Genomic DNA, 25070 nt, shown 5'->3' with positions numbered 1-25070 from the left:
TTGTTCTGATAATGTTGTGAACAGTTAAATTGCTTTATTGTGCATATATTACAAGTTTACAACATAAATATATATGTATCAATAACAAGAACTAATGTTTTGTTGAATAATCTATGTGCTTGTTTTTAGCTCACCTGAGCACAAAGTGCTCAAGGTGAGCTATTGTGATTGCCCTGTGTCCGTCATCCGTCGTAGTCGTCCATTGTCGTCCGTCGTCAACAATTTGACTGTTAACACTCTAGAGGTCACAGTTTGGGCAATATCTTAATGAAACTTGGTCAGAATGTTACTCTCAATAAAATCTTGGACGAGTTCGATATTGGGTCAGCTGGGGTTAAAAACTAGGTCACCCGGTCAAATTAAAGGAAAAGCTTGTTAACACTATAGAAGTCACATTTATGACTGTATCTTCAGGAATCTTGGTCAGGATGTTAATATTGATAATCTCTAGGTCAAGTTAGAATCTGGGTCAAGTGTGGTCAAAAACTCGGTCACCTGGTCAAATTGAAGGAAAAGCTTGTTAATACTCTAGGCCCCAATTTCTCGAAACTTCTTAAGCTTAACAGGCTTATGTAGCTTTTAATATTTCAATTACTCAAAATACATACTTGAATGGAATTTTGATAAATGAAAAATGGTTTAATTTAACTAACATATAGATAATTCCTATCTAAAGAATAAAAACTCTTAAAGAAGTAAATATTATCCAAATTATTGAAAACCAAAAATAGTGAGTTTAGCTTAATCCGGTTATAAGGGACTTAAGAAGTTTCGAGAAATTCAGGTCTCATTTACGACAGTATCTTCCTGAAAGTTGGTCAGAATGTTTATATTGATTAGCTCTAGGCCAAGTTCGATCTTGGTCATGTGCAGTCAAAAACTAGGTCACCAGGTCAAGTAATAGGAAAAGCATGTTAACACTCTAGAGGCCACATTTATGACCATATGTTCATGGAACTTGATCAGTATGTTATTCTTGATGATCTGTATTGGATTAGATGAGCGATACAGGGCCCTCAGGGCCCTCTTGTGTTTTTTAACTGTTATAGATGTATAATTCAGTTTAAAGACTCATACTTTAAATAATTAAATATTTTCATACTTTCTGCATACATCGTTATATTCAATGATGGAATGGTGCTAACAACATCAACTACAGGGAATTTATATTCATTTCAAACTGCTGAGGTGGTCAAACCATTTTTCCAGGTTATTCGCAGAACCTTAAAAATCGAAAATATACACAATGCTGTTTTACATATTAAAATAGTTTAGTACAGGTTAATTGTCAGATAACTGCAATAATTAGTTTTAAGTAAACTCAATCTGTTTCGTTTACCTTCTTATGTTTAAAGTAGGAATCATTTATTTGTACTGTAAATGCTTGTATGATATTCAGTATTAGGTAAATTAATATACTTGTGTTTGTTATTATGAGTTTTTTCAAACATTAAAATATTAAATTTGCTTTGCATTGCCTTAACCTTACTTGTTATGCACCTTAATAATCTAATTGGTGTAGTCAAAGTCATAGTATGTCACAGAGTACAAATCAATTCATTTACATGAGGGCGTTTATGGCAAAAAACAATTGTGTGTTGTTTTTTGTGTATAACTTGATGCACACTCACACACAGCCGCACAAACACGCCTGCACATAAACGCACATACGTTCGCGGATGAATACATTTGCATGCCCATATTAACCCAATCATTCAGCTCAACACTGTTTTTTTAATGTCGTCAATAGTTTGCTTACATGGAATAGGAAGTATTGTCAAAGGGTATATAAGTTCCGGAAGTACAAAGGTTTCAACGACCGTAACGTTTCCCATAAGTATGAGCTTTCTGTTCTGCCACTGTTTTAAGACGATTATGAATTATTTTATTTTGTTTTCTTTGTTCTTTTGTATATCTAATTGTCTGTTATTTGTAAAATACATTCCTAATGTAGTTGCGCTGTCAGAAGTCCATATAAATATTATAGTGTTAAGGAAGTGTGTTTTTTATTTGTCCCACTCTAAGTATTATGGATTCAATTATGTTGAGGTTGAGGCCTGACCAATCAGAAAATATTTATATTGTCTTTACACGAGTTTCAAATGCTTGTCTATTATCATTTTTAAAACAGAGATGAGTCTTTTAATTCCTTCAATTTGAGGATTGTTTGCAGTATAGTGAGATAGAGGTCGCAGACAATGGACAACTCTGTTGAACGCTTTTTTAGTCCAGCATATTGTGAGAGGTTTCAATTATTAATAATCAAACTTTGAATTTCAAAAAAATGTAAAAAAAGCTTTGTCCAGTCCAAATTATCAGGTCCAAAATTAAATTGTAGCCATTATAAGATGTTTTTGTGGCCTTAGCTGTCAAAAGCCTTCGCAATGTCTGCAAAGAACAATAACCATGGTTTATTATTTTTTTCCAAATATTAAATGATATAAAATATCTAACAGTGTATCCTATATATAGCGACCTTTGACAACCCCAAATTGAACATAGCATATTATTAAGGCTAACACTTTTTTTATTCGATTGTTTACAGCTTTTGTGGCAATTTTACAATCTACGTTCAATAACTCAATTGGTGAATTTATTAAATATTGTTATATGCTATTCCATCTTTTTTTGTTAAACTCTGCAGTTATTCCGTCAGATCCAGGGCTTTTGTTGCTTTTATATATAATCTTTACAAACAATACTTTGTCATCTCATCATTCAGGGAACAGCAGCTCTGATCCGCTGATAGCTGAGTTTTGCTGTGCCGATCCTTCTAATCACCCATCCTTCTCTGCAACTGGTAATACGTCATATCTCCTCTTTACTTCGGACGATACGAATGAGTTCAAAGGCTTCCAGATCCGGACTCGTTCAAACGGAGCAACAACTACAACAACTACGACAACAACTAGTACCACCAGCACCTGTATGACCACTCACCGTTTTATTTATGTCCGATTTATATTTATAACATTACAAAGAAAAATATGTGTAAGGTTATATGTTATGTTACGTTGCTTTGCGCTAAATTACATAACATAACGTTACGTAAAGAGCTACATTTCGTCACGTTACGTTATGATATGTTATGCTAACTAGATATCCGATGTACAGTGGCCTCAATTTAAGATGTCTAATGACCTCATATTATTTTTGTATACAGGGTTTAAAGGGACTAGACACCAGATGATACAATTGCAAAAAAAATAATGTCAAAAACTTACTTAAAATTGATATCGTTGTGTACAACGCATTGAATCCTGCTTTCTGGTGTATCACAACGCTTACGCCACATGTATCTTTCACTGTTTTTGCATATTTTTTTCGAATTCGAAGTTTGCTGGGTTTGTCTACCAAGTAAATCCCAGTAATTATAAAATTAACATCGGCTCATGTCACGTGACTTTCACAAGCTAAATATACACACTACAAGCTGGGAAACCATTTTGCGCAATTATTAAACGGGTAAACCAAGCTGAGCCACGACGAAATATTATTTTAATTATGTATTACCAATCTAAACTTTCCATGCTAATCAAATAGTTCTTATGGGAATGTTAGAAAGGCACGGGTTCGTTTTAATCTTTATTGCACCGTTTAAGTTATCATAAACATGTAGTTCCAGTAAATGTAATCGATATAATATAAGAGAGCACGTTCTGAAAATAGAAAAGAGTAACAATACTTATTACAATACATATATGACTGTTCTTGTAATATAATTTGAATGTAGTAAACAAAAAATACACGCGTTACTTAAATATGATATTACACATGTGTCAAGTAATTGTCTTGTGGCGTTAAAATGACATATCACATACAATGACATAACAATGTACATATACAATAAACAAACATGTACAAACAGTTTACATCAATCACCTACCAAGTCTGATGGACTGAACTCCACACTCTCAACCATTCATCTCTCAGGTGAATGCAGTCCATGCTGGTTATAACTGAAAGCCCAAAACCATGAATGCAATATTAAATGTAAAGAACAATTAGCAGATTATGCTATATTAAAGCGAATCCTCAAAAGTCTAATACCACGAAATCATGATTACATATCCAACATATTGCAAACACAAATAGAATAGTTAATGGATCAAATGCAACCAATACTGACCATAATGGTTTTCGTTTACTTCGACAAGATCAAATTAAAAGCTTCCACAACTTCTCAAACGTTTCCAACAATGGACGGAAAATCTTTGCAACAATGATTATTACAGTCATCTGACCAATTTCAAAGAAATCACTCAACCATATAACATACTGTCTAAGGGAAACAAAAACCAATAACTTGTATGAAAGTAAAATCAATCTGCATGAATTGTCTCCCTTAAACTATCAGAATTTCAATTGGTCTTCACATGTGAAGTGATGTATTGTCGGCCTCATAGTAGTTCGAAATGACAATTCTATGCTTTTTTGAGGAAATACGGTATTTGCACATTTTGCGGCCATCTGGTGTCTTGTCCCTTTAATGATAGACGAAGAGTATGTAAATATTTACTCATAAACTAGATGTTTTGACCATGAAAGAAGATCACTTCTGATTTTAGTTAAATAGACAATATACAACTGCTTAAACTTAAAGTTTTTCACTTTCGAATTATACCAACATTATATGAGGTCACCAGACATCAACATTCGACACCAAGGTCAATGACATAATAAACAAAAATCATCAGATACCGTAATGGAGTAATGCTACCATTAAAAATATCTGGCAACGTTATAAGCATTATTCTGTTAAGACTTTGATTTTTAAAAACGCAAAATGATAAGCACTTATTCCTGCGAATAACACAAGGGTCACGAGTTTGATTTCCGCCTTGTACTCTCTGTCGTTTGAACCATTTTCTTACTCTCATTTAAACCTTTTTCATTCAGAGCCTCGCCGAAAACAACCTCGGCACATCAGTTGAAGTAGTTCGTAAAATTTAAAATAATATTAGTTAATTGTAGTGTATAAATCTATATTTTGTATAACTAAGTTTCAATATGTTGCCTGTGACGAGTTTTATTGCATCAATAATTAGGATTCTCAAGAGAAAAGTCATTCAGTTTATTTGCTAAATTGAAATTACTACGCGAGTTACTAGTAAGGTAGTTTGATGTAAAACATTTCTGACATAGTAAACCGTTTATATACATCCGAGGTTATTTTCGATTGAAAATGGCCAAAGAGTTTCGATTGAATCGTATCCCTGAAGTCTTAGTCATAGCCTCGAATTATTCTAGGGAAAACAAAATAGTTTCCTCTTTGTGTGTTTATCAACCGTTTAATGGCTATGGATAAAAAGCAAAAGGCTTACAACAAAGATATTCCCATCCAAGAAGTTATGACTATGTTAGACACAACAATCATAAGTTAATCGGTTAGCGCTATATTTAACATAATAGTGATGACGATGATCACATTCTTGAGAGTGTGTTAAAGACATTAATCTAACTAGTTTAAGTCCCTTTCAAACAGAATATTTTCTTCATTTTTTTTTCTTCGAGTATATGTGTCGGGCGTGAACTTGAATGTCATCGATTTCGATTTAACATCTCAAACCCCAAATGCCTTGCTACATATTCCAAAGTACCCGAATACAGTTTATTTGGACATTTCAATCCCACAAACTCGCCAACATGTACATTTTTTAAGCCAACTAATAATTTTAAATATCTATTCTGAATTCTGTATAACGCTCCCATTATGCTAAATAACATTCAAAAGTGTTCCAAATTATGTTACCTATTTGATTTGTGAAACTTCAAGCTCTGTAAATGAGATTTCTCTTGTCTTCCATCAGCGTCCACGAGCAGCACTACGTCAACAACATCATTAACGACCAGAACCACATCGGACGCACCAACAACAGCCCCACCCACAACTAAAGCAGCAACGACAGCAGCACCAACAACTACAAAGAAACCTGATGGTACTAAATCAACGATTTATGATTTATTTATTGTTCCTTTATTAAAAAAAGTTAGCAAATAATGGGACACAAACATTAAATAATATTTATATATTTCAATGTTGACTTACGACACTTATGTTTAAAAAAGAACACATCATTTACATTAAATTTAAAAAACACACACCTTATTTTCGATAAATTTTGATTAATTATTGCAGTCGTATATTATTTCTAATAAAACATTATATGTCTGTTTTTTTTAAATGTTCCTCTTTTTAAAAAATGCCTATAAAATGAGTGTTGTACTCTAACTCTTCTGTCACATTGTTTCCTTAATTAACATGTTGTACATATATGCTTGCTCCTTGTTTATTTTATACTTTAGTTCACCTCTTTCAAAGTTTGTTTATAAGTACTACAACATCCAATTTGGAACTATCTAGAAATAACAAGAACTATCTAGAAAAATCAAGAACTATCTAGAAATAACAAAAGCTATCTAGCAATTGCAAGTATCCTTTTCTCCTGCCAAAACTTTTCTGCTTAACTATTATTCAACGTTTCTGGCTTTGTTCTTTGCATGCGATTATTACCAGGTTCACACAGCACACACATGTGTATCAGTCGTTGGATCAGCTCAGTGCGACGTTTACGTTAACACCCCACGCATGATGAGCACACTGTCGTGAAGTATCGTATCTTATACAGTCGAACCCCGTTGGCTCGAACAGGGATCGGCGAAAATACATCGAGCCTCGGAAAATTCGAACAAAGCGGGAATATTTACCTTCATATTAAATAAATCGGCCCTTTACATCTAGTTCGTGCCGACGAAGAATTCGAGCCTAGCGAGTTCGAGCCAACGGGTTTCGACTGTATAAATTTCCTGATCGAACAGCTGCTTACTATTTCAGACGCTAAGTCACCCACTGGTGCCATTGTCCGTTCTCTACTTGGAGGGGGATCGTTGTTCGTTCTTTTAGTTGGAGCTATTATAATTTATTATAGCCATCTAGAACGTTTAAAACGTAATACAGTCACACCAATAAAACTAGAAGAAGAACAAGGCGCAGATACAGAAGAAAGAAGTCTTAGACGGACGAAAACCTTTTAGAAAACCAGTCTATCAATCTCCGTATTGCTCTTTTCCAAGGTTTTATAATTTCCTTCATTCCGTTTATAGTCTTTTCTTCACTTTTGCCTTTCCGTTTCAAGTGTTTTCTTTCTTTGATTTCCATAATGTATTAAGTGTTACATTATAACGTCTTCACCATAACTCTTTTTGATTTATTTTCAGATTTTCATAACTTATACAGATTCATATTTTTTATTCAAATTATTATTGCAGACGAACTGCCAATCGGAGGGATAGTGGGCGGAGCTTTTGGAGGATTGCTTCTGATACTCATGGTTGTGCTCCTCATTTACTGTTGCATATGCAAGAAGAAAGATCGACCCAGGAGTGGTTTAAGCTCATCTAAGAGCTTCATGAAGAGCATGTTCTTCAGTCGATCTTCGACAGTCCTCGACTTGCATCAAAATGGTGAAATACTTGTCATGCCAGCTCCGGTGCAGACGAATATTTTTGATCTCGATTTGCCGAATGCCAGTCACAAGGGGAACCTTCTGCCTCCTTTGCATCAGCCGATAGGAACAACAGACGGGAATATAAGGAACGGACCAGCAATGACTAGGATGGTTTCAGACCTGAAGGAACCTGGCATGAAAGTTGAAACACCGATACCTAACGTTGTTTGGGACATCAACCATCCAGACATATCTAAACCGGCATTCTATTCTGAGGCTCAACATTCGGATCTGAAGAAGCCAGACTAAATGTTCCATGTTTTTCCTTCTTCAATTTATATAGTGTTAAGTGCGCTTCGTCGCATTGTGAGAGTTGTTAAATGCGTTATATTAAACATTCAAACTTGGACATTTTTTAGCATGTTATATATGCAAAATGTGTGTTTTGTCGTGTTCTGTTAACGAACCTGATTCTCCGATGCTGTGATAACTGCTATTTATTTATAAACTGAACTGATGACCGTCTGCTTACGATATTTTTATGTTGTTATAGATGTGTATTTTTTTTCTTTTTCTGAAGTAATTGTTTTCCATTGGGTATAACAGTATTCTTCTTTCAGAATGCAACTATTGATCAGAACATCGTTGTTTATTATAAGTAATATTATTTGAAACCCTGGTGCTCGTTTCGATGAAGGACTCTATTCATCTCTTTAACAATAGTTATTTTTTAATGTTTACAAAGGTCACAAGTGTTAACTCATTGCCACGTTTTGCTCCGGACCAGAACACTGTGTTCACTATTAATAATGGCTAAGTTAAATTCATTCACATAATTATGTAGCAAAGAAACGAAGCCATGATACGAAGATAATTTCAATTTACGACTAATAATGCGCCAGTCAATCGTAACCACGCCCCCGCCCCCAGGTCAGGGAGTAAACCGGGGATAGCCGGGGAAATGATCCGTGTATTTACCTTCAAGATGGCCCTGCAGTGCCGGGTGAATGTGGTGGTTTGGGCCTTATCTAGGGTCCCTGGGGTGCGGGGTCATTTGACGGGGATTTTACCAGCAGTTCGTCCCTGCAGGGAGGGGTTTTACCCGGGCTTGGCTGGACCTAAAGTCAAAGTCCCCGCTATTCCCCGGACCTTGGGGGCGGGGGGGGGGGTCGTGGTTTACAATTGACCAGTGCATAACAACTAAGAGCATTATTATTGAAACGGTCTCCTGGATCAATATTTACGAAAGTTCTCAGTTCTGAGTCTGGACTCAAAATCAGAAAATATGTTTTGTATATGACAGATTAATTTTTTATTACATTTCTTTTATAAAAAAATATGTGAATAATAGTGAACCTTTCGAATGGAAATGTAGTATTAAAGTTCACCATCATGAACAAAATTGATTGTCTCGTATTTAACCAAAACGTTTGGAAGACACTGCAATATAACGTTGATATACATTTTATTTCCTATTGACTTCCACGATAATCATACCATTTGTTTTCATTGTCTGTTCTTTTACAGTTTTTATCAGTTTTGTTTATTCATGTTTTATGTTCCAGGCTTTATTGTTAAAAAATGCTTGTAAAACGACGCTTATAATTTATGCGTGTGAAAAACCATGCTTCGAAAATTATAATAATTGATTGATATTGCTAATAAACTTTTCAATAAAACAGTTATTATTGAATAGGTATTTTAATCACAATGATTACAACTCGCAACTTTTTGTAGGCGTAGTTTTTGGCGAATTTCTACTCAGTTGCTGTACTGGGATTGACTGCGTAACCTTTTCATCATAATACAAAACACCACTAAATATTGCCCCTGTCCTTCAGTCACCTGCTATGCCACAGCGATGATTTTGGAAATGATAATATACGCTCGTACTTACGTCAAAACACCGGTGTCCATATGTGATAGGTTAGGGTCGAAGAATCGCCACACAAGTATTTTAAAATCAAGCTTAAGACAAGATTTGTATGAATTACATTCAACCTGCTCTGTGCTCCTGTTCATCAAGACGATCCTAACTTTGTCAACGTCCGACAGTTTCTCGCTGCAGTTGATAAATATGCTAGTGAGAATGACCAATAAACACTCATCCATTTCAGTCGATAAGGGAGCATAAATGATTATAATTATAAATGGTACTGTTATGTGCCATGCAAGCATGTTACCATAATCGCTTGAAACAGGCGTACCAGGTTTCGTTTCAGTATCATGAAAGGCTTTGATGATCTGGCGTAGGTTAAATTTACGCACATAATGACACCGCCGACGGCAAGTATATTGTCATAACCAAGTTGAGCGTGAAACGCTTAAGTGATCATTTTTCATAACAAAGAAGTGCATATGGAAACATTGATACAAGACACCCATTTGCTTAAATTGCCCTAAGGACGGTTTGTATACTATCTGATATCAGTGCCATGGAGTCAGTATTGGTATCAGAACGTCTTTGTCAATCCGAACCACTTGTGTACAGTAAACGGCACTAATCGAAGGAAAATCTGAGTGATTTTTATTTTGAAATGAACAATACATTAAGACAAATTAAATATAACAATATCGAGTTGATTTCTGATGGTACACATACAGAATGTACAGCCATGCTCTTACGCGAACCTGATCTTTATCGTACAAGGACGTTCGTTTAATGTATACCTTGTATTAAAAACTATTGGGTTTAGACTAGCCTTAAGTTAGATAATACTTCTTTATTCAAGCTTGAAAATTAAATCAGATTAGGCGGACTTAATGCGCTCTTTAGTCCGTTTACTCGGTATAAAATCTTACTGGTAACGATTGTAGTTGATAGAAAAAAGAGTCCCTTATTGGCACTGGTATCATTTTGCAGCGGTCAAAAGACAGCGCCCATTCTTGGCACTGGTAACCCTTTGCAGCGGTCAGAAGACAGAACCCCTTACTAGGATCGAACCCTGAAATTCATGGTTGAAATGTGGCCACCAATATCGCCTTTCAATACAAGCCTGCCAAATTCAACTCCATTCAACTCCATTTATTTATTTTATTTGTAAAACGAATTATAAATGGCCAAACATACAAAAACAGCATATAAGAAATGTAATGTCAATTTATCATTTATACATAAAGCTTGGGAATAGCCAATTAGATAAGGGCGAATCACTGCGGAAAACGTCAAACAATTGCTGAGAAATAAACAAAAAATCCAACTAACGTGAACGAAAGAGAAGATTTACTGCCTTGTCTCGAGCGATGAAAATCATAGGAACTTTAACAGTACCGTAAATTACTAATAAACAAGACCCTACTTTGCTTAAATTTCTTAAGTGAAAATCAGATTTTGAATTAAGATTGATATTTCATACAAGGTATTTATCAGTGTTAAATACTCATCTGATATCAACCAACCCTTACTTGGTTTATAAATAAAAGAAAAAAAACGTTGTGTACACAAAACATAGCTTCAATTGTACCACTACGCTTTTGAAAAGGAAGGTTCATAACATTTAAGGTAGAATGCGACTCTGAGCGTTTTTTCGAGTTGATGTTTGAAAATCAAAATAGGGATAAAAAAGCAAATGCCCAATTAAGGACTGTTATTACATTTCCAATAGTCAAAACAGCTTTAAAACGCCGAGTCTTCAAAATATACCACTGTTTTGCCATCCAGCTGCATTAGATGATATTGGCACCATTTTTTCCTTTACCGCAATGAAAATTCACGATCATACAGCATCTTCAGACCTTATGTACTGACTGAACTGACAGTTTGTGGTCACCAAATCGGACAAGTAGTTACTCCGGTTTTCCCCACAACACAAGAACACACTCTCGCAATGCATCTTGCCAACGGAAGTGATTAATATAATGTTGTAAAAACATGTTTCACAATCGTTTCAAAATAAATAAGTATAAAATAAAACAATTTGCAGACAGCGGTTCGGAAAAATCAATCGGTTAAAACGTGAAATTTAAAACGACTGTGGCTTACTTTTTTTGAAATAGATACAATGGCGAAGCGTTTACGATCGGCCAATATCTACTTGAATACACAGGTTTAAAGCATTTATACATGATTACTTTCGTATTGGTTAACAAACATTTCTATTTATTGCAAAGGAACAATATCTCATTCATTAGATGTATTGTTCAAAATTGACAATAAGTTTGCAATAACAGGAAAAATAGGCACTACAAGTCCAAAAGTGGCCATTTTGAAACACAATCTAGTCGTTATCAGATCAAACAAATATTGAACCATTCAAATACAACAAGGAAGTATATTATTTATTGACCAGGAAAACACCGCAACGACGTGTACAGTTTCGATGAAACTATAGTCGCTGTGCTCCCTGGAATAGGAACATTTAACGATTTGGATTTGTATTATCGCAGAATATAATTTACTTTCTACGTTTGATATCGTGTATCATCAAACATTACTATTGAAGTCTAAAATGGGAAATACAAGTTCATTAACAAAAGGAGGAAATAGTAAAGAACGAAACGAACTTAAATTGGATGACATTTTAGACGAAGTTCAGGATGTTTCGGGGTGGATACTAGTTATTGTACAAACCATCAAACAACACAAGCAATTAGGCAAACACACCGATAATGATGAAGCTAAGAACATTCTAGAGGGTTTGTTGAAGGATGCGTTTGGAAGACTCCAATATTACTTCACCGTCGATGTATACGTGAGTATTTACTATTTACCAGAAAGACTGAAAATGTGTTAGGCTACCTAGGGGGTCACTGAGATGGTAATGAAAAGGAGGACCTCAGTATACTGTATTTGTTCTTATATTATACCGAACTTTTTTCAAAGCCTTGATATTAAATAGAAACTTCTTTCCACAAGGGAAGACATTGTAATAATTTAACTATCATATATAAATTCAGACGACAGTTATGTTTCGAATCGTATAATGTATTTTTTATTTAATCCGGTCAGTGCGTCTTTTATAAGGGTCGCTAAAAATCATGTTGAAAATTCTAATGACTAAACGCCGATTCTTATTATATATAGAGAAGGAACATAGTTATGTAAGGTATAATACATAGTGACTACTATGTTAGTGCCGTGTATTGAGAAAGTTTATCTGGCAAGGCAGAGGAGCTGATCCACTCACGGTATAAACGTAGTATTCTATTTATCTGGTTACTTTTTGTTTCGCCTGACTAGGCGACATATAGGGGTTACTTTTGTTGGCAGCGTCGGTGGTGGCGGCGCTGGCGTCCGCGTCCCGTTTTCACTTGTCCGGAGCATATCTCGTAAACTATTGGTGGTATCAACTTGAAATTTCATATGTAAATAGATCTCATTGAGGGCAAGTGCAGTGCACAAGAACTGTTACTATTGCTTTAATATTTTTAGAGTTATTGCCCTTTGTTAATTTTTATGCTTAAAGTTTTGTACGGGGCATATCTTGTAGAATATGAGTAATCATATTGTAATTTCATATGTAGATAGATCTCATGGAGTACAAGTGCAGTGCACAATAACTGTTACTCTTGCTTTCTTAGTTTTAGAGTAAATGCTCTTTGTTAATTTACATGCTTACAGTTTTGTCAGGTGCATGTCTTGAAAAATATAAGAGGTATATACTTGAAACTTCATAGCTAGATAGATCTCTTTGAGGTCAAGTGCATTGCATAAGAACCATAACTCTTGCCTCCATATTTTTAGAGTTATTGCCCTTTATTGGCGTCCGCCTCCCGTTTTGTCCGGGGCATATCTCGTAAACTATTAGTGGTATTAACCTGAATTTGATATGTAGATGTATTTCATTGAGTTCAAATGCAGTGCACAAGAACCGTTACTCTTGCATCTATATGTTTATAGTTATTGCTCTTTGTTAATTTTTCAAGCTTAAATCTTGTCAGGGGCATATATCGTAAACTATAAGAGGTATCAACCTGAAACTTTATAGATAGATAGATCTCATTCAGGGCAAATACAGTGCATAAGAACCGTTACTCTTGCTTCTATATTTTTGAGTTATTGACCTTTGTTAAATTTTGTTGCTTATTTTCTTTTCCGGAGCATATCTCGAAAACTATGAGAATTTTCAACTTGAAACTTTATAGGTATCTCTTGCTTCCATATAAGATTTATTGGCCTTTGTTACTTTTCATGTTTCACTTTACCTTGCACGTTTTTTATTATTTCCCTTTGATTGATTTCAGTAATTATTGTGCTCATTGTTGCTTATATAACCAATTGCTTGCTCCTGGCTTAACATTGTTACCTTCAGTTCAAATGTCACCTACGCTTGAAAGTTAACTGGCAACATTATTGTCTATAAATGAATAAAATGCCAATCTAACAGCTATAATGTCGACAGTAAATAATTCGTCAGGCGACACATCCGACTCGCGGAGTTTTAGGTAATAAAGAAGTATTCCTTAGAATAAGTATTGTAACGTAAAAGGCTAGTAGTAAAAAATAAATTACCTGTGGACAACAAATGATCGTGAAGATGCAACAGCTTGTTTACAAACATTCATGAATACTGAGTAGATTAAAAACAAACCGATCTTAAATCGGTTTCAATACTGAAATAAGTTATCAAGGTAAAAGCCTTTCAAACGCACTTTTATTAAAGCTTAAACCATCAGTGCAGTTATAATCATGGTTCACTATCAGACATTTATCGAAATTTAATGATCTTTTAACATAGATTTAAAAGGTTGTTTGAGTTTCATTACGCCAACCCCCAAACTTCGACGGCTGCAACGAGGGACAAGGAAATATGTAATCTATATTCTATTATAATCACATGTAAAAGAGGTTAAGAAAAATGCCTGTTAAATAAACACCAGTTAACAGAATAATAAAGTGTAAATGAAAAAATATGGAACACAATAATTGTGATTGATCTTTTCGTAACATAGCTGTTTCCGATGTTTGAAAATATATAGCAGTCTTATTAAATTCATAAAAAAATAATAGAAGGAAAGCTGGTGAAACCATTTTAAATATGTCGTATGATGTTTTTTAGATTATTTAAAAGACAATTTATGATATTTACCATCCAGATTTGAAGGAAATATACATAATGTCATTTAGCCATCATTTTTTATAAATATAAAAAATGCATATAAAGCATTTTTTTTTCTTTTTAACATGAGTAGAGCTTAGTTGGATTTATTCATACAATGTTCTCTCTCAAATAATGAATTGTTCTTCAGATATTAATTCAGAATACAGTATACAGTATTGAAACAAAATGAGTGTAATTTAAATTTAAACTGAAACATGTAAAGAAAAATGAACACGAAGAGGGCGGAAACTCCTTTTCAAAATTAATTATAATTACCATCATCATCAACAGCAGCAGCAACAGTATCAGAAGCTGCACCACCATCATCACCATCATTTGATAAATGAATACCTTTAAAAAAAATCAAATCAAACATGTTTTAAATAAATTACTCACATCATTTCAGATATAAGCGGCTAGCATTTGGACATACATGGTTGTCTGATCCGCTCTAAAGGATCCAACAGTAGTGTTATATAGGCTGTAATTCCAGATAACCTATTGTTGACTTTGTAATGTTCCGTTGTTCTCATCCTGAAAGAATTTCAAAGTCTCAAAATTGGCTAATAGCAAATAACAGACTTCCGAGTTTCTACCAGCAGAAACATAAACGTTAAAACTGAACGGTACAAGTATTATGCATTCTGTCTTTATCCGTTTTACCAAGGGTAATTGGACTGGTAGTCATTAATATGTGGTTATTAAATATTGTTGATTCCAGACAGTCAGGAGTTTGAGAGTCTTGGCGAGACCTACTCCAAATAGATTTTGCCACTGAGTGGCCGTGGGATCGAATTCAAACCTAGGAACATTTTTTTCCTTCAAGGAAAACTTTCCCTATTATTTTAACGGTCATTTCAATATTATATTTAAGTACAATAGTAGTTTAACATCGCTGATAGCATAGCTTTTTAAAATATTTATGGGGATTGCTTAAAAAAGACTCCTAAAATGAAAACTGATTTAAGTAGCAGGCTGAACAACAAGAGTTGTCACAGAGACAGCGCGCTCGACTATTCCGCCGCTTTTCGGTGTATGGATTGAAAAGTTTTGGCGAAACATGCATGGATCACTGTTAGATTAGATTTCAATGCAATACATGATATGCTGAGATATTTACATAAATTGAATTGGAAAATATTTAAGGTGGTACGCAAACTTTAAAGTAAATTCTAAGTCGAAAAAAGGGCATAATTTTATCAAAAAGCTTGATACAGTGACTTCCTCCTGTGTACAGGCTGGGGGCATGATGGTGAACAAGCGTGCGACGTTTCAAAGCCAGATGTCAATGGACTTTGAAAAAATTTGAGGTGGTACGCAAACTTTAACGTAAATTCCAAGTAGAAAAAGGGGCATAATTTTGTCAAAATGCTTGATAGAGTTACCTCCTCCTGTGTATAGGTTGGGGGCATAATGTTAAACAATTGTACAAAGTTTCAAAGCCATATGTCAATGGACTTTGAAAATATTTGAGGTGGTACGCAAACTTTAACGTAAATTCTAAGTAGAAAAAGAGGCATAATTTTGACAAAATGCTTGATAGAGTTACCTCCTCCTGTGTACAGGTAAGGGGCAGGATGGTAAACCATTGGGCAAAGTTTCAAAGACATATGCCAATGGACTTTGAAAATATTTGAGGTGGTACGCAAACTTAAATATAAGTGGTTATGCAGACGCCGTCGCCGACGCTCGGGCCCCAATTTCTCGAAACTTCTTAAGTCTCTTATAACAGGATTAAGCTAATCTCACTATTTATGTTGTACTAGAAAATGCGTATAAGTGACGTCTTAACGAGTTTTAAGAAATTATGTAGGAATATTCTTAATGATCATGACAATAAGAGATTTATCATTTTTCAAAATCCATTTTGAGTATGTATTTAGGCTAACTAAAATAAGCGACTTAAGCCTATTAAGCTTAAGAAGTTACGAGAAATTGGGGCCTGGTGACTAGGATAGCTCTCCTTATTCTTCGAACAGTCGAGCTAAAACGACCCCATGAACTTTTATGGCTTATTTAAGCCGTGGATATAACGGCAACACTTTAAAAGGTACTTGGCTTCTGGGTTTTGATGATTTAAAAACAATAGATAGTTTAATCTATCGTATATCAGCGTGTGTGTGTGTGTGTGTGTGTGTGTGTGTGTGTGTGTGTGTGTGTGTGTGTGTGCCACGTGATAAATTACGTCATATATGCTACGTCGGAAGGCAACATTTTGCTTAAAAAAGAAGACCTAAAACAAAGATAACTTTCTTTTTCTTGTATTATACCATTTCAAATGAAACAAAGGTCAGTCTAAGCCGCTTCAAGAGCCCCGCCTTCTTTTTATTACTTTCAACAAACAATTTGACAAACCTGCTTCCAAAATAATGTTTTTACAGGGCTCCGTCTGGCGGCCGTTTAGTGAATAGGTCTGTTGAAGTGTTTTGTGAAGTTAAACTCTCAATAAAACCCTGGCAAAAGACCGAAGGCGGTGCTCCGTAAGCGGCGTAGACTGCGCTATGTTTTAATTAAAATGGTGAAAAATAGTGAAGTTATCTGTGTTTAAAGTCTTTATTTAAAGCAAAATGATGCCCTCCAACGAAGCATTTATGACGCAATTTATCACGTGATTACATACAATGTGAATACATAGCTCAATTTTCAGACCTTTAATTTCAATAGTAAACAATTGCAAAAACTGTGTTATCTTTAAAACCGTTATTTTCAGCCGTTTCATTCGGAATGTGTAAGCGCATTACATCACATTATTCCATTTTTTTCTATTTTTTAGCAAATATATATTTTAAATTTAGTTAAAATAATGTTTTCTTCGTTTATTGATGATGCCTTTGGTTATGAAACTTCATGATAACCTTTTAAACCTTTTATTTACCTTAGCCCTTTTATTATCGTTTCGTTAAGGAATGATGTTCGTAATGATTTGTTTACAATGAGTGGCGATACATGTCTTGATGTAAACCGATATGACTTAAGGTGTATTATATTGCTTTTACCTTAAAAATTGTGGAAACAAAACTTCAATATATAGTAGGTCAAGTTTATTTTTAATATACTTTATGTATGACATAAAATAAAAAGCAGTCTTAGTTGTAGGTCAACTAACCCATAAAGCAAACTTTTCACGACACCTCGTTATCGGATTGATTTGTATGCGAGTGACAGGATATTTATAGAATAGTTATCAACTGATATAATATATCAAAGTAAAATTTAAGTTGTTAAAAAGTTAAAGAAAACAACCGAATATGTTTTTTGTCTTGCCCTATTTACAAACCTGACAGAGAAATTAAAAAGATATATTCAACACATCAAACACTAATGACATTTTATATTAAGATTTGCATGCACATTCATAACTTAAAGGAGGAAGATATAATAGTGTACCCTTTTGCTTTACTAGTATAAACAAATGGACTAAATAAGGATTATTTTATTTGTTGTTGTTTTTATAGTGAGTTCGTTTTCAGACGACCTGTCAAGAGAGGAATGACAACGGTGCCACTCTCTTGGACACATTGAAGACCACTGAGAAAGGAAGTCAACTACTGACGAAAGCGGGTCTTTCACAGGCAAATATCAAACGGATGTTTGAGTCGCTAAAGGACCTTAATAACACAAATAATGTAGATATTGAACATTTAGGAGAACAGGTAGAAAAATTGTCCACAAGTCAATCTAAAACCATTTCCAGTCAAAAACAATTTTCAAGAGAGAGCAGCAATATCGATTATTGTGGTCAACAACAACCGCGCTCTGAGAGAGGAAACGATCATGAAGAAAAGAAAAATCATAGTTTCAAAAGAGTACAATACACCCGCACAGAGACACACAGTACTACAAAGCGCCAGGAAAGAGACAAACTTGGCAATTACCTAAACACTATGAACCGACCAGTCAAGAACGAAGCCGACAATGATAAAATAAGAGACATTACCAAATGGCAATCAGTCAGTGGTAATACCGAGCTCCTGAAACATTCAGTCAATAGTCAAATAGCAGAAACTACAATGGAACGTATACCCGGCGATCGTCAAAACACAAATAGATCTGGCAACAGAGTATCCGAAAATATTCCTGGCGTGCCTAAAGTAGCAGTTAAAGGTTTAAATGAAACTAATGGAGAAAGAAATAAAGGATTGTGCCAAACTGGAGACAAGCCCATTTTAACACTTGAAACAAAAGATGAAGGCTGGACGCAAGTTGACGTTAGTAAAGAGAAATCAACTCAAACCACGACGACAAACGATCAAACAAAAGAAATTAAACGTTTAAAGATTCAAGTACAATTGCTAAAAGATACAAATGAGAAAATCGAAAAAGAAATATCTGAAATGAAGCAGATTCAAGAAATCAACAGTAACTCCGCAAATGAAGTCGCTAAAATATATACGGATATCAAAACACAACAAAAGGAACTTCTGAGTCTCAAAGAAGAAAATAAAAAACTTTTGTTGAGGTAAAATTTATTCATGACGTAACGAAAAAGTACATTTTTATTTTGTTTTTAAATTATGAACTCAAATGTTATTGGTTGTCGTAGTTAAATATCCATTGTCATCACTAGTTAAAGTGAGAATCATATTCGGGATTATGTTTTTTGTAAACGCCATGTTTCATATTTCAGTATTCACTTGACTTAAACTTAACGTTTGAAAGTTAAAAGCGTTATGTACACAAAACATAGCTCAAAATGTGCCCTAACTCTTTTTAAAAAGAAGTATCATAAGATATATAACGGTTTTAGTTACTGATACCGTCGGAAGCCTCGGTTTAAAAGTGAACCCGAAGGTACAGCACTTTTTAACGACTAACTTTCCATTATTGTTCATGAAATCGATATTATGACGAATTTTACGCTTAAGAATAATAGTTACTTATATACCTTATCTATGGTTGCTTTTAATTCTGGAAAAAAATCTGTATCTTAAACTCTGTAGCAGATCTTATATTCCTTTACGTTTTTTTTTATGTAAGTTATAGTTCATGACAATTGTTTCTTAGATTGAGTAAACTCGCTGGAGAAAAGCTGACGAAAGACAATCCAAACATTACTGACCTGAGCGACCCGAACCGTCCCACTAAACTGGGAGAGATATACAGCGAATTGTATGACAACGAATGGACAGATGCTTACGAAGGCCTTACAAACACAGGATATCAGGAGACGGAGGCCATCAGAGCCTTGAGCATCACATTGACGGTATTAATGCAGCTTGAAATTTGTGCCGGTTTTATGTGGGTCTGTTGTTATTTTGATTATCTCCTTTTGCTATTGATTTCATTATACACTGGGAAGTAAAGGCGGCGTAGGTACCAAACGCCTGCTACATGTGCTTTTAAACAGCACACATCGAGTCACGCTTGTTGAAGTATCGTTGCAACAATACCAGCTGGACTTTGGTGATGTGCACTTAGCCAGATTGGCCAGATCCCTATTCCTGCTTTCTTTAAAGTCTTTAATGCATAAAATGGCATCCATCGTTATTCGTACATACTCACTCCAATGGGTTCGTTTGCACGTTTACATACAGGAAACAGTGTAAGGTGTGGCTGACCTTTGTAAACTAGTGCATGTATGTATGACTAGTTTGTTTTTGTTTCTCATTACAGAATGCTTACCAGTTTTGTGCTAAAAATGCGACTGATATGTTGATGAAGACGGAAAATGTCGCTATGCAACTCTTTGCGGAATGCAAGAAGTCTCAGGTACATAGAAAATGTCCGTAGAACCATTCATAGCTCCGATTTCCTTTATATAGTATACTTTTGTTTGTTGACCTACATGTGTATACAATCCTCTGGAAAATAGCAAATTACGTTGCTTTCTGCTTTACAGATAAGTGTTTGTCAGTCGGTGGCGATACCGAAGACCGTAAGTATTGAATACTAATCATATCGATTTTGCTACAATCATACTTCCTTGCCATGTAATTCAAACCATTGGCGTGTTGAGAGGCCGGGCCAAGCTTTAATCATAATCTGATAATGAGGTTAACCTTAAACAAAGAAACGTTAAAACAATTTAAAATTTAATCAAGCCAGAGTATTAGTTTTGGTAGGGTCTGGGCCAAAGTGCACAGCCAGGATGTACACCTGGTTAGAGCTACTCTCGTTATAGTATATATAATTATATAGCCTTACAAGGAATCTCCGTTTTATGTCCTTTTCGCGGGACGGCTGTCTGTGTTAATGCTAAGGGTGGGGGATGGAAACTGCGAAACCTGGATTTACAGTAAAGTGTCTTATCACTATAGACAATGAATCCGCCACTTGATCTGTCACTTGATCAATGTAATAATTGAAGCACATTATCTAGAGCGGTATATTATAAGAGCTCAATTTGAATAACATATTGATTTTTTTGCTCCCTTATTTAAAAGCAATATTTGAGCATTATAACAGCACATTGGTCGTGCAAGGTTGATTACAAGGGCACTCAAGACTGTCTGTATATAGGGACCTTCTTATACACACATGTTACGTATGCTCGCTTTTACAAATTTATATTTCCTAGCATTTATGCGGTTTATCTATAATTTTAAAGAATAAATTTCGGCAAAGTTTTTTTTAGTTTGAAAGTACAGTCTAACCCTGTTGGCTCGAACTCGCTTGGCTCGAATTCCTCGATGTTTCGAACTTGATGTAAAGGACCGATTTATTTAAACTGAATGTAAGCATTACCGCTTGGCTCGAATTTTCCGAGGCTCGAGTTTTTTTCGCCGGTCCCTTGGAGATCGAACGAATGGGGTTCGACTGTAAATTTTTCAATTTTATTTTTGAATGAGACACTCGCTTAAAATCTAACTGCACTTTTTAAGCTAGCGATGTTTTGCCGGACGATCGTTGATATGATGGCCTTTTTTTCTTAAATTTCAATTAAAATGTTAATGTTTATGTTCCGTTTATGAGACAAAAGATGAAAGCGGACAAGCTTTCCACAGTGCGCTTGAGGAACACTTCATAGAGAGACATTGGAAGCCTAAACAACGTACTGCAGGTGTTACCGGTGGAAGACGAGCATCAAATACACAAATGGTAAGAATTTAGGTGTGCAAAGTTGGCGTGTAGCTCGTAGATCGTACATCAACAAAAAATAAATAAATTGGTCGACCTGGATCGTAGATCGTAGATCGACAATACATTGTCGACCAAGATCATAAATCGTAGATCGACAATAAAATGGAAAACTGGATCGGTTGACCTGGGTCATAGATCGTAGCTCTACAAACTAAAATACATGAAATATTGTCAACCTGGATGGTAGATCGTAGATCGACAACCTGTTATACGTAACAACTGGCTGACCTAGATCGTAGATCGTAGATCGACAAAGTAAAATAAAAGCAAAAATACTGTCGACCTGGATCGTAGATCGACAATTGTAGACCTAGATCGCAGATCGTAAATCGACAATGAATTGTCGATCTACGATCTAGGTCGACCAACTTATTTATTTTGATGTTGATGTACGATCTTCAAATGTATAATCCACATAGGCAGTTAACTTATAATTGAATACATTTATTCTTCTTGCGTTACTCTTCCTTGTTTGCGAATCTGGTTGTGTAATACTCTGAATGACAAATAATAGTTTTCAAGAATGCTAATTTAATGCAGTTCGTTTGACAGCACATTTAAAAAAAATAACACTTCATTAATGTGTATTGCATGAATGTTTGCGTGTTCGTATTCTGTGATACTCTATTATTATAACAATTTTGTTATGACTGAGTTACAGGAGGTAGTAACAAAGATGGAGGGTGAACTGGTAAAATTACGGAAGGAGGTCTCCTTGTCTATGGTCCCAGTTGTGCAACAGGTAAGCATTTAAAAAATAACGCATTCATACCGCAAATGTACGAAAAGAATTCGGACGGTCTTTAAAAACCAAGTAAGTGAAAGAAAAATGAGCAAAGGCGTTTTATCTCTTTATCTTAGTTGATCTTTAAGAAAGGTAACGATGTTTTACACTGATAATAAAATAAAGCAAGAAAAAATTTAAATTAATAAATGCATATGAAGTTAATTCGATGAAAATGAAATCATATTTTTAATATATATTTTGAAATATCGAAATTTCCATCAGTTGAACAAATCAGTGAGAAGCTTAGGAATATGGCCCTTGACGATAAATAATAAAGTAAAATAACTAAACGGAAATATAGCAATAGTCAAAATCGTCCATTACATGCAGGAAGTACACTCTAGTAAAACTAGAAATAAAAACGTAAAGTAATAGCACTGTGCTGCTTTAGTAACAAGAAAGAAGGGACATAACTCGAAGAGAAAGTAGTTGCCGTATAAAACATATGGATTTATGCTATTTATTCGAGCCCTGATTCAACCATTTAAAGTCTGGCTCTCACTATAACGGTTTGGTATACGATTGTAATCAGTTAAGACAATTGTGGTAATAATTGGCGAATCGTGTGTACATTCGTAGCGTATCTTCATAATTATTGGTGGAGCGTGGGTGATACTCGTGAAAAGTCAATCACTATGACAATTTTGAACTGTTTAAAATTGTCGTGTTGCAACTTTTGTATTTACAAACTGTTGTGAATTCTAGTGCATTTGTAACACAATGTAGCACATTTGAATATCCAACGTATAGGCAGGGGGTCGAGGTACTTTGTGGGATATCATGGCTTATCGTCGCTTTTTTGTTGACGATCAATAACGACTGGCCAAGAATGGTCGATGTAATTGAACGCACTGTTAAGTATACGGTACAGTGTTCTACGCACCACTCTACGACCATGTACAATTCATCAGGATTACCTACGATTGCTCACGGCTATAAGAATGAGTGTGAAGGCTGTTAGGTTTTTGACATCAGTTTTACGAATACATCACGTTTGCCTACATTGGGATGAAGACTATGCTTGGAGCGATTCATTCCATTCTCCCCGATTTACCATGACCCATCACGATTAACACGTATATGATCAATCGCGATAAATCGTAGCCTAATTCGTGATAGTGAAAACCAGGCTTAAGTGATTATCATGACTATTTTTAAAACCAACCCTCCAATTTGTACTTGTACTTTGTACCACTTTGATATTAGTTTACCACTGAAGAAGGCGTAATGCGGACGTTTAGTGCTAGAAGTGAACAAAATACAAAAAGGAGCATTTCTCGTGTTTTTTTATTAAGTTTTTATAATGATAGTTATTATGTGACAGTTATAATAATACATTTGTAGGCTTACTTACGGGGGAAATGGGACGAAACATGCATTGAACCGCTGAAGCCTTTCATCAAGAAATGTTTGTTCCTGTGTTGGATGATGGTCGTTCAAAGTCCTCCGATGGTTTTTGACAAGAACACCGCAGAGGGCACACGGTTTGAGAGTGCATTATACAAGCAGTACACTAAAACTGGAGACGTATTGGAGTATGTGGTCTGGCCTGCGCTTCTTCTGCTTGAGGACGGTCCTATAGTTTGCAAAGGTGTTGCGCAACCGAAAAAGGCAAAGAAATAGTCATCAATAACGTATTGTGAGAGGCATTTGTCTGAACTGTTAATTTCTTGTTATTCTTTCATTCTAAATATGCAAGTATTTACATTATTTTTCAAGTCGATAAAAGACCAGTTGAATCTTTTAGTGTTATGAGGTAATTGAAATTGTTCCTACAAATAAGACATAGCATTCAATGACATTTGTATATCACATGTCACGAAGTGCTGTAATGTCTTGCCATTTTTTCAATGTGCCTTTTTTTCAATAACTTTGCTTTCAGTATTTGGTTTGTTATTCATATTGGATCATACTATTTTTGGAAGGTATTTTCATTTGAATTGCATGCAATAATGCGTGTTATTGATTTTTGAATTTTTGTATTGAGTACAGAATGTCGATTAACTAGTCTACTAATAGTGATCTATTGAAAAACAAACTGTTCTTTGCCTATTCAAATTCTAATCACACTTAATGTAGCTTAGATCATTTGTGTTCAATGAATGATACAGATGCCTGTTTTCTCTTCTAATTCTAAATGCTTTTACTATATGTACTTTTTCGTAGTAGAATATCACACTTAACCCGACTCGTGTTGTCTGTCGATAAGTAAATGGATTATATTCTCTAAAAAATCATTCGACAACATTGTTGACAAGGTATAACGATGCTTCTATTGTTTTCATGCTAGCTAGTTTTCATGGTACATGTTTATGACGTTACATAAAGTTTTTTATACGTTCTTGGTTGGGGTTTAGTCCTTATATGTGTGAAATCAATTATATATATATGTGTGTGTATGTTTGTTCATCAGAATATTGTTAACACATTGAATTTCATAAATTCTATGTTCTAGTAGAAGTTACTTGTAATAGTCAGAATGCCATTTCTCAAATAATATAATCATTAAAACATTTCTGTTGTTTTTCTCTTGAGCAGCATTTCAGTGCTACAGCAATAAAGAAGGCCACACTGTTAGATTATTATGAATTATGAGAATGTACATACTGATTTTTCTTCAAAAATCAAGCGCTGACAATTATATTCTTTCGCATTTCCAGTTTGCATTTGCCCAATGTTGCGTAAGTATGACGTCACAGTGTACGTAATACACAG

At 34.8% G+C, this 25070-nt stretch overlaps 2 protein-coding genes across 2 annotated transcripts in view; both read left to right on the top strand.

The window, feature by feature from the left end:
• Nucleotides 1–9039, top strand: part of LOC128227033 (uncharacterized) — a 30162-nt gene extending 21123 nt beyond the window's left edge. Inside the window, exon 3 of the mRNA XM_052937207.1 lies at nt 7270–9039. Within this exon, the coding sequence (XP_052793167.1) occupies nt 7329–7757 (429 nt within the window). The 5' untranslated portion in view covers nt 7270–7328 and the 3' untranslated portion in view covers nt 7758–9039. The remainder of the gene's footprint in view (nt 1–7269) is intronic.
• Nucleotides 9040–11719: 2680 nt separating this feature from the next.
• On the top strand, nt 11720–24869 carry LOC128227671 (uncharacterized). The gene is made up of 8 exons (XM_052938413.1): nt 11720–12139; nt 17959–18947; nt 19493–19691; nt 20102–20197; nt 20328–20363; nt 21401–21526; nt 22230–22310; nt 23700–24869. Exons 1-8 carry the CDS (start codon nt 11897–11899, stop codon nt 23976–23978), a joined length of 2049 nt encoding a protein of 682 aa, XP_052794373.1. The 5' UTR covers nt 11720–11896; the 3' UTR covers nt 23979–24869.
• Nucleotides 24870–25070: the final 201 nt, after the last annotated feature.

The sequence above is a fragment of the Mya arenaria genome, chromosome 3 (assembly GCF_026914265.1).
Source record: "Mya arenaria isolate MELC-2E11 chromosome 3, ASM2691426v1".
In the NCBI taxonomy this organism is placed as follows: Eukaryota; Metazoa; Mollusca; class Bivalvia; order Myida; family Myidae; genus Mya; species Mya arenaria.
Note: the sequence above shows the minus strand (reverse complement) of the source record. Positions and strands in the feature narration are given on the sequence as shown.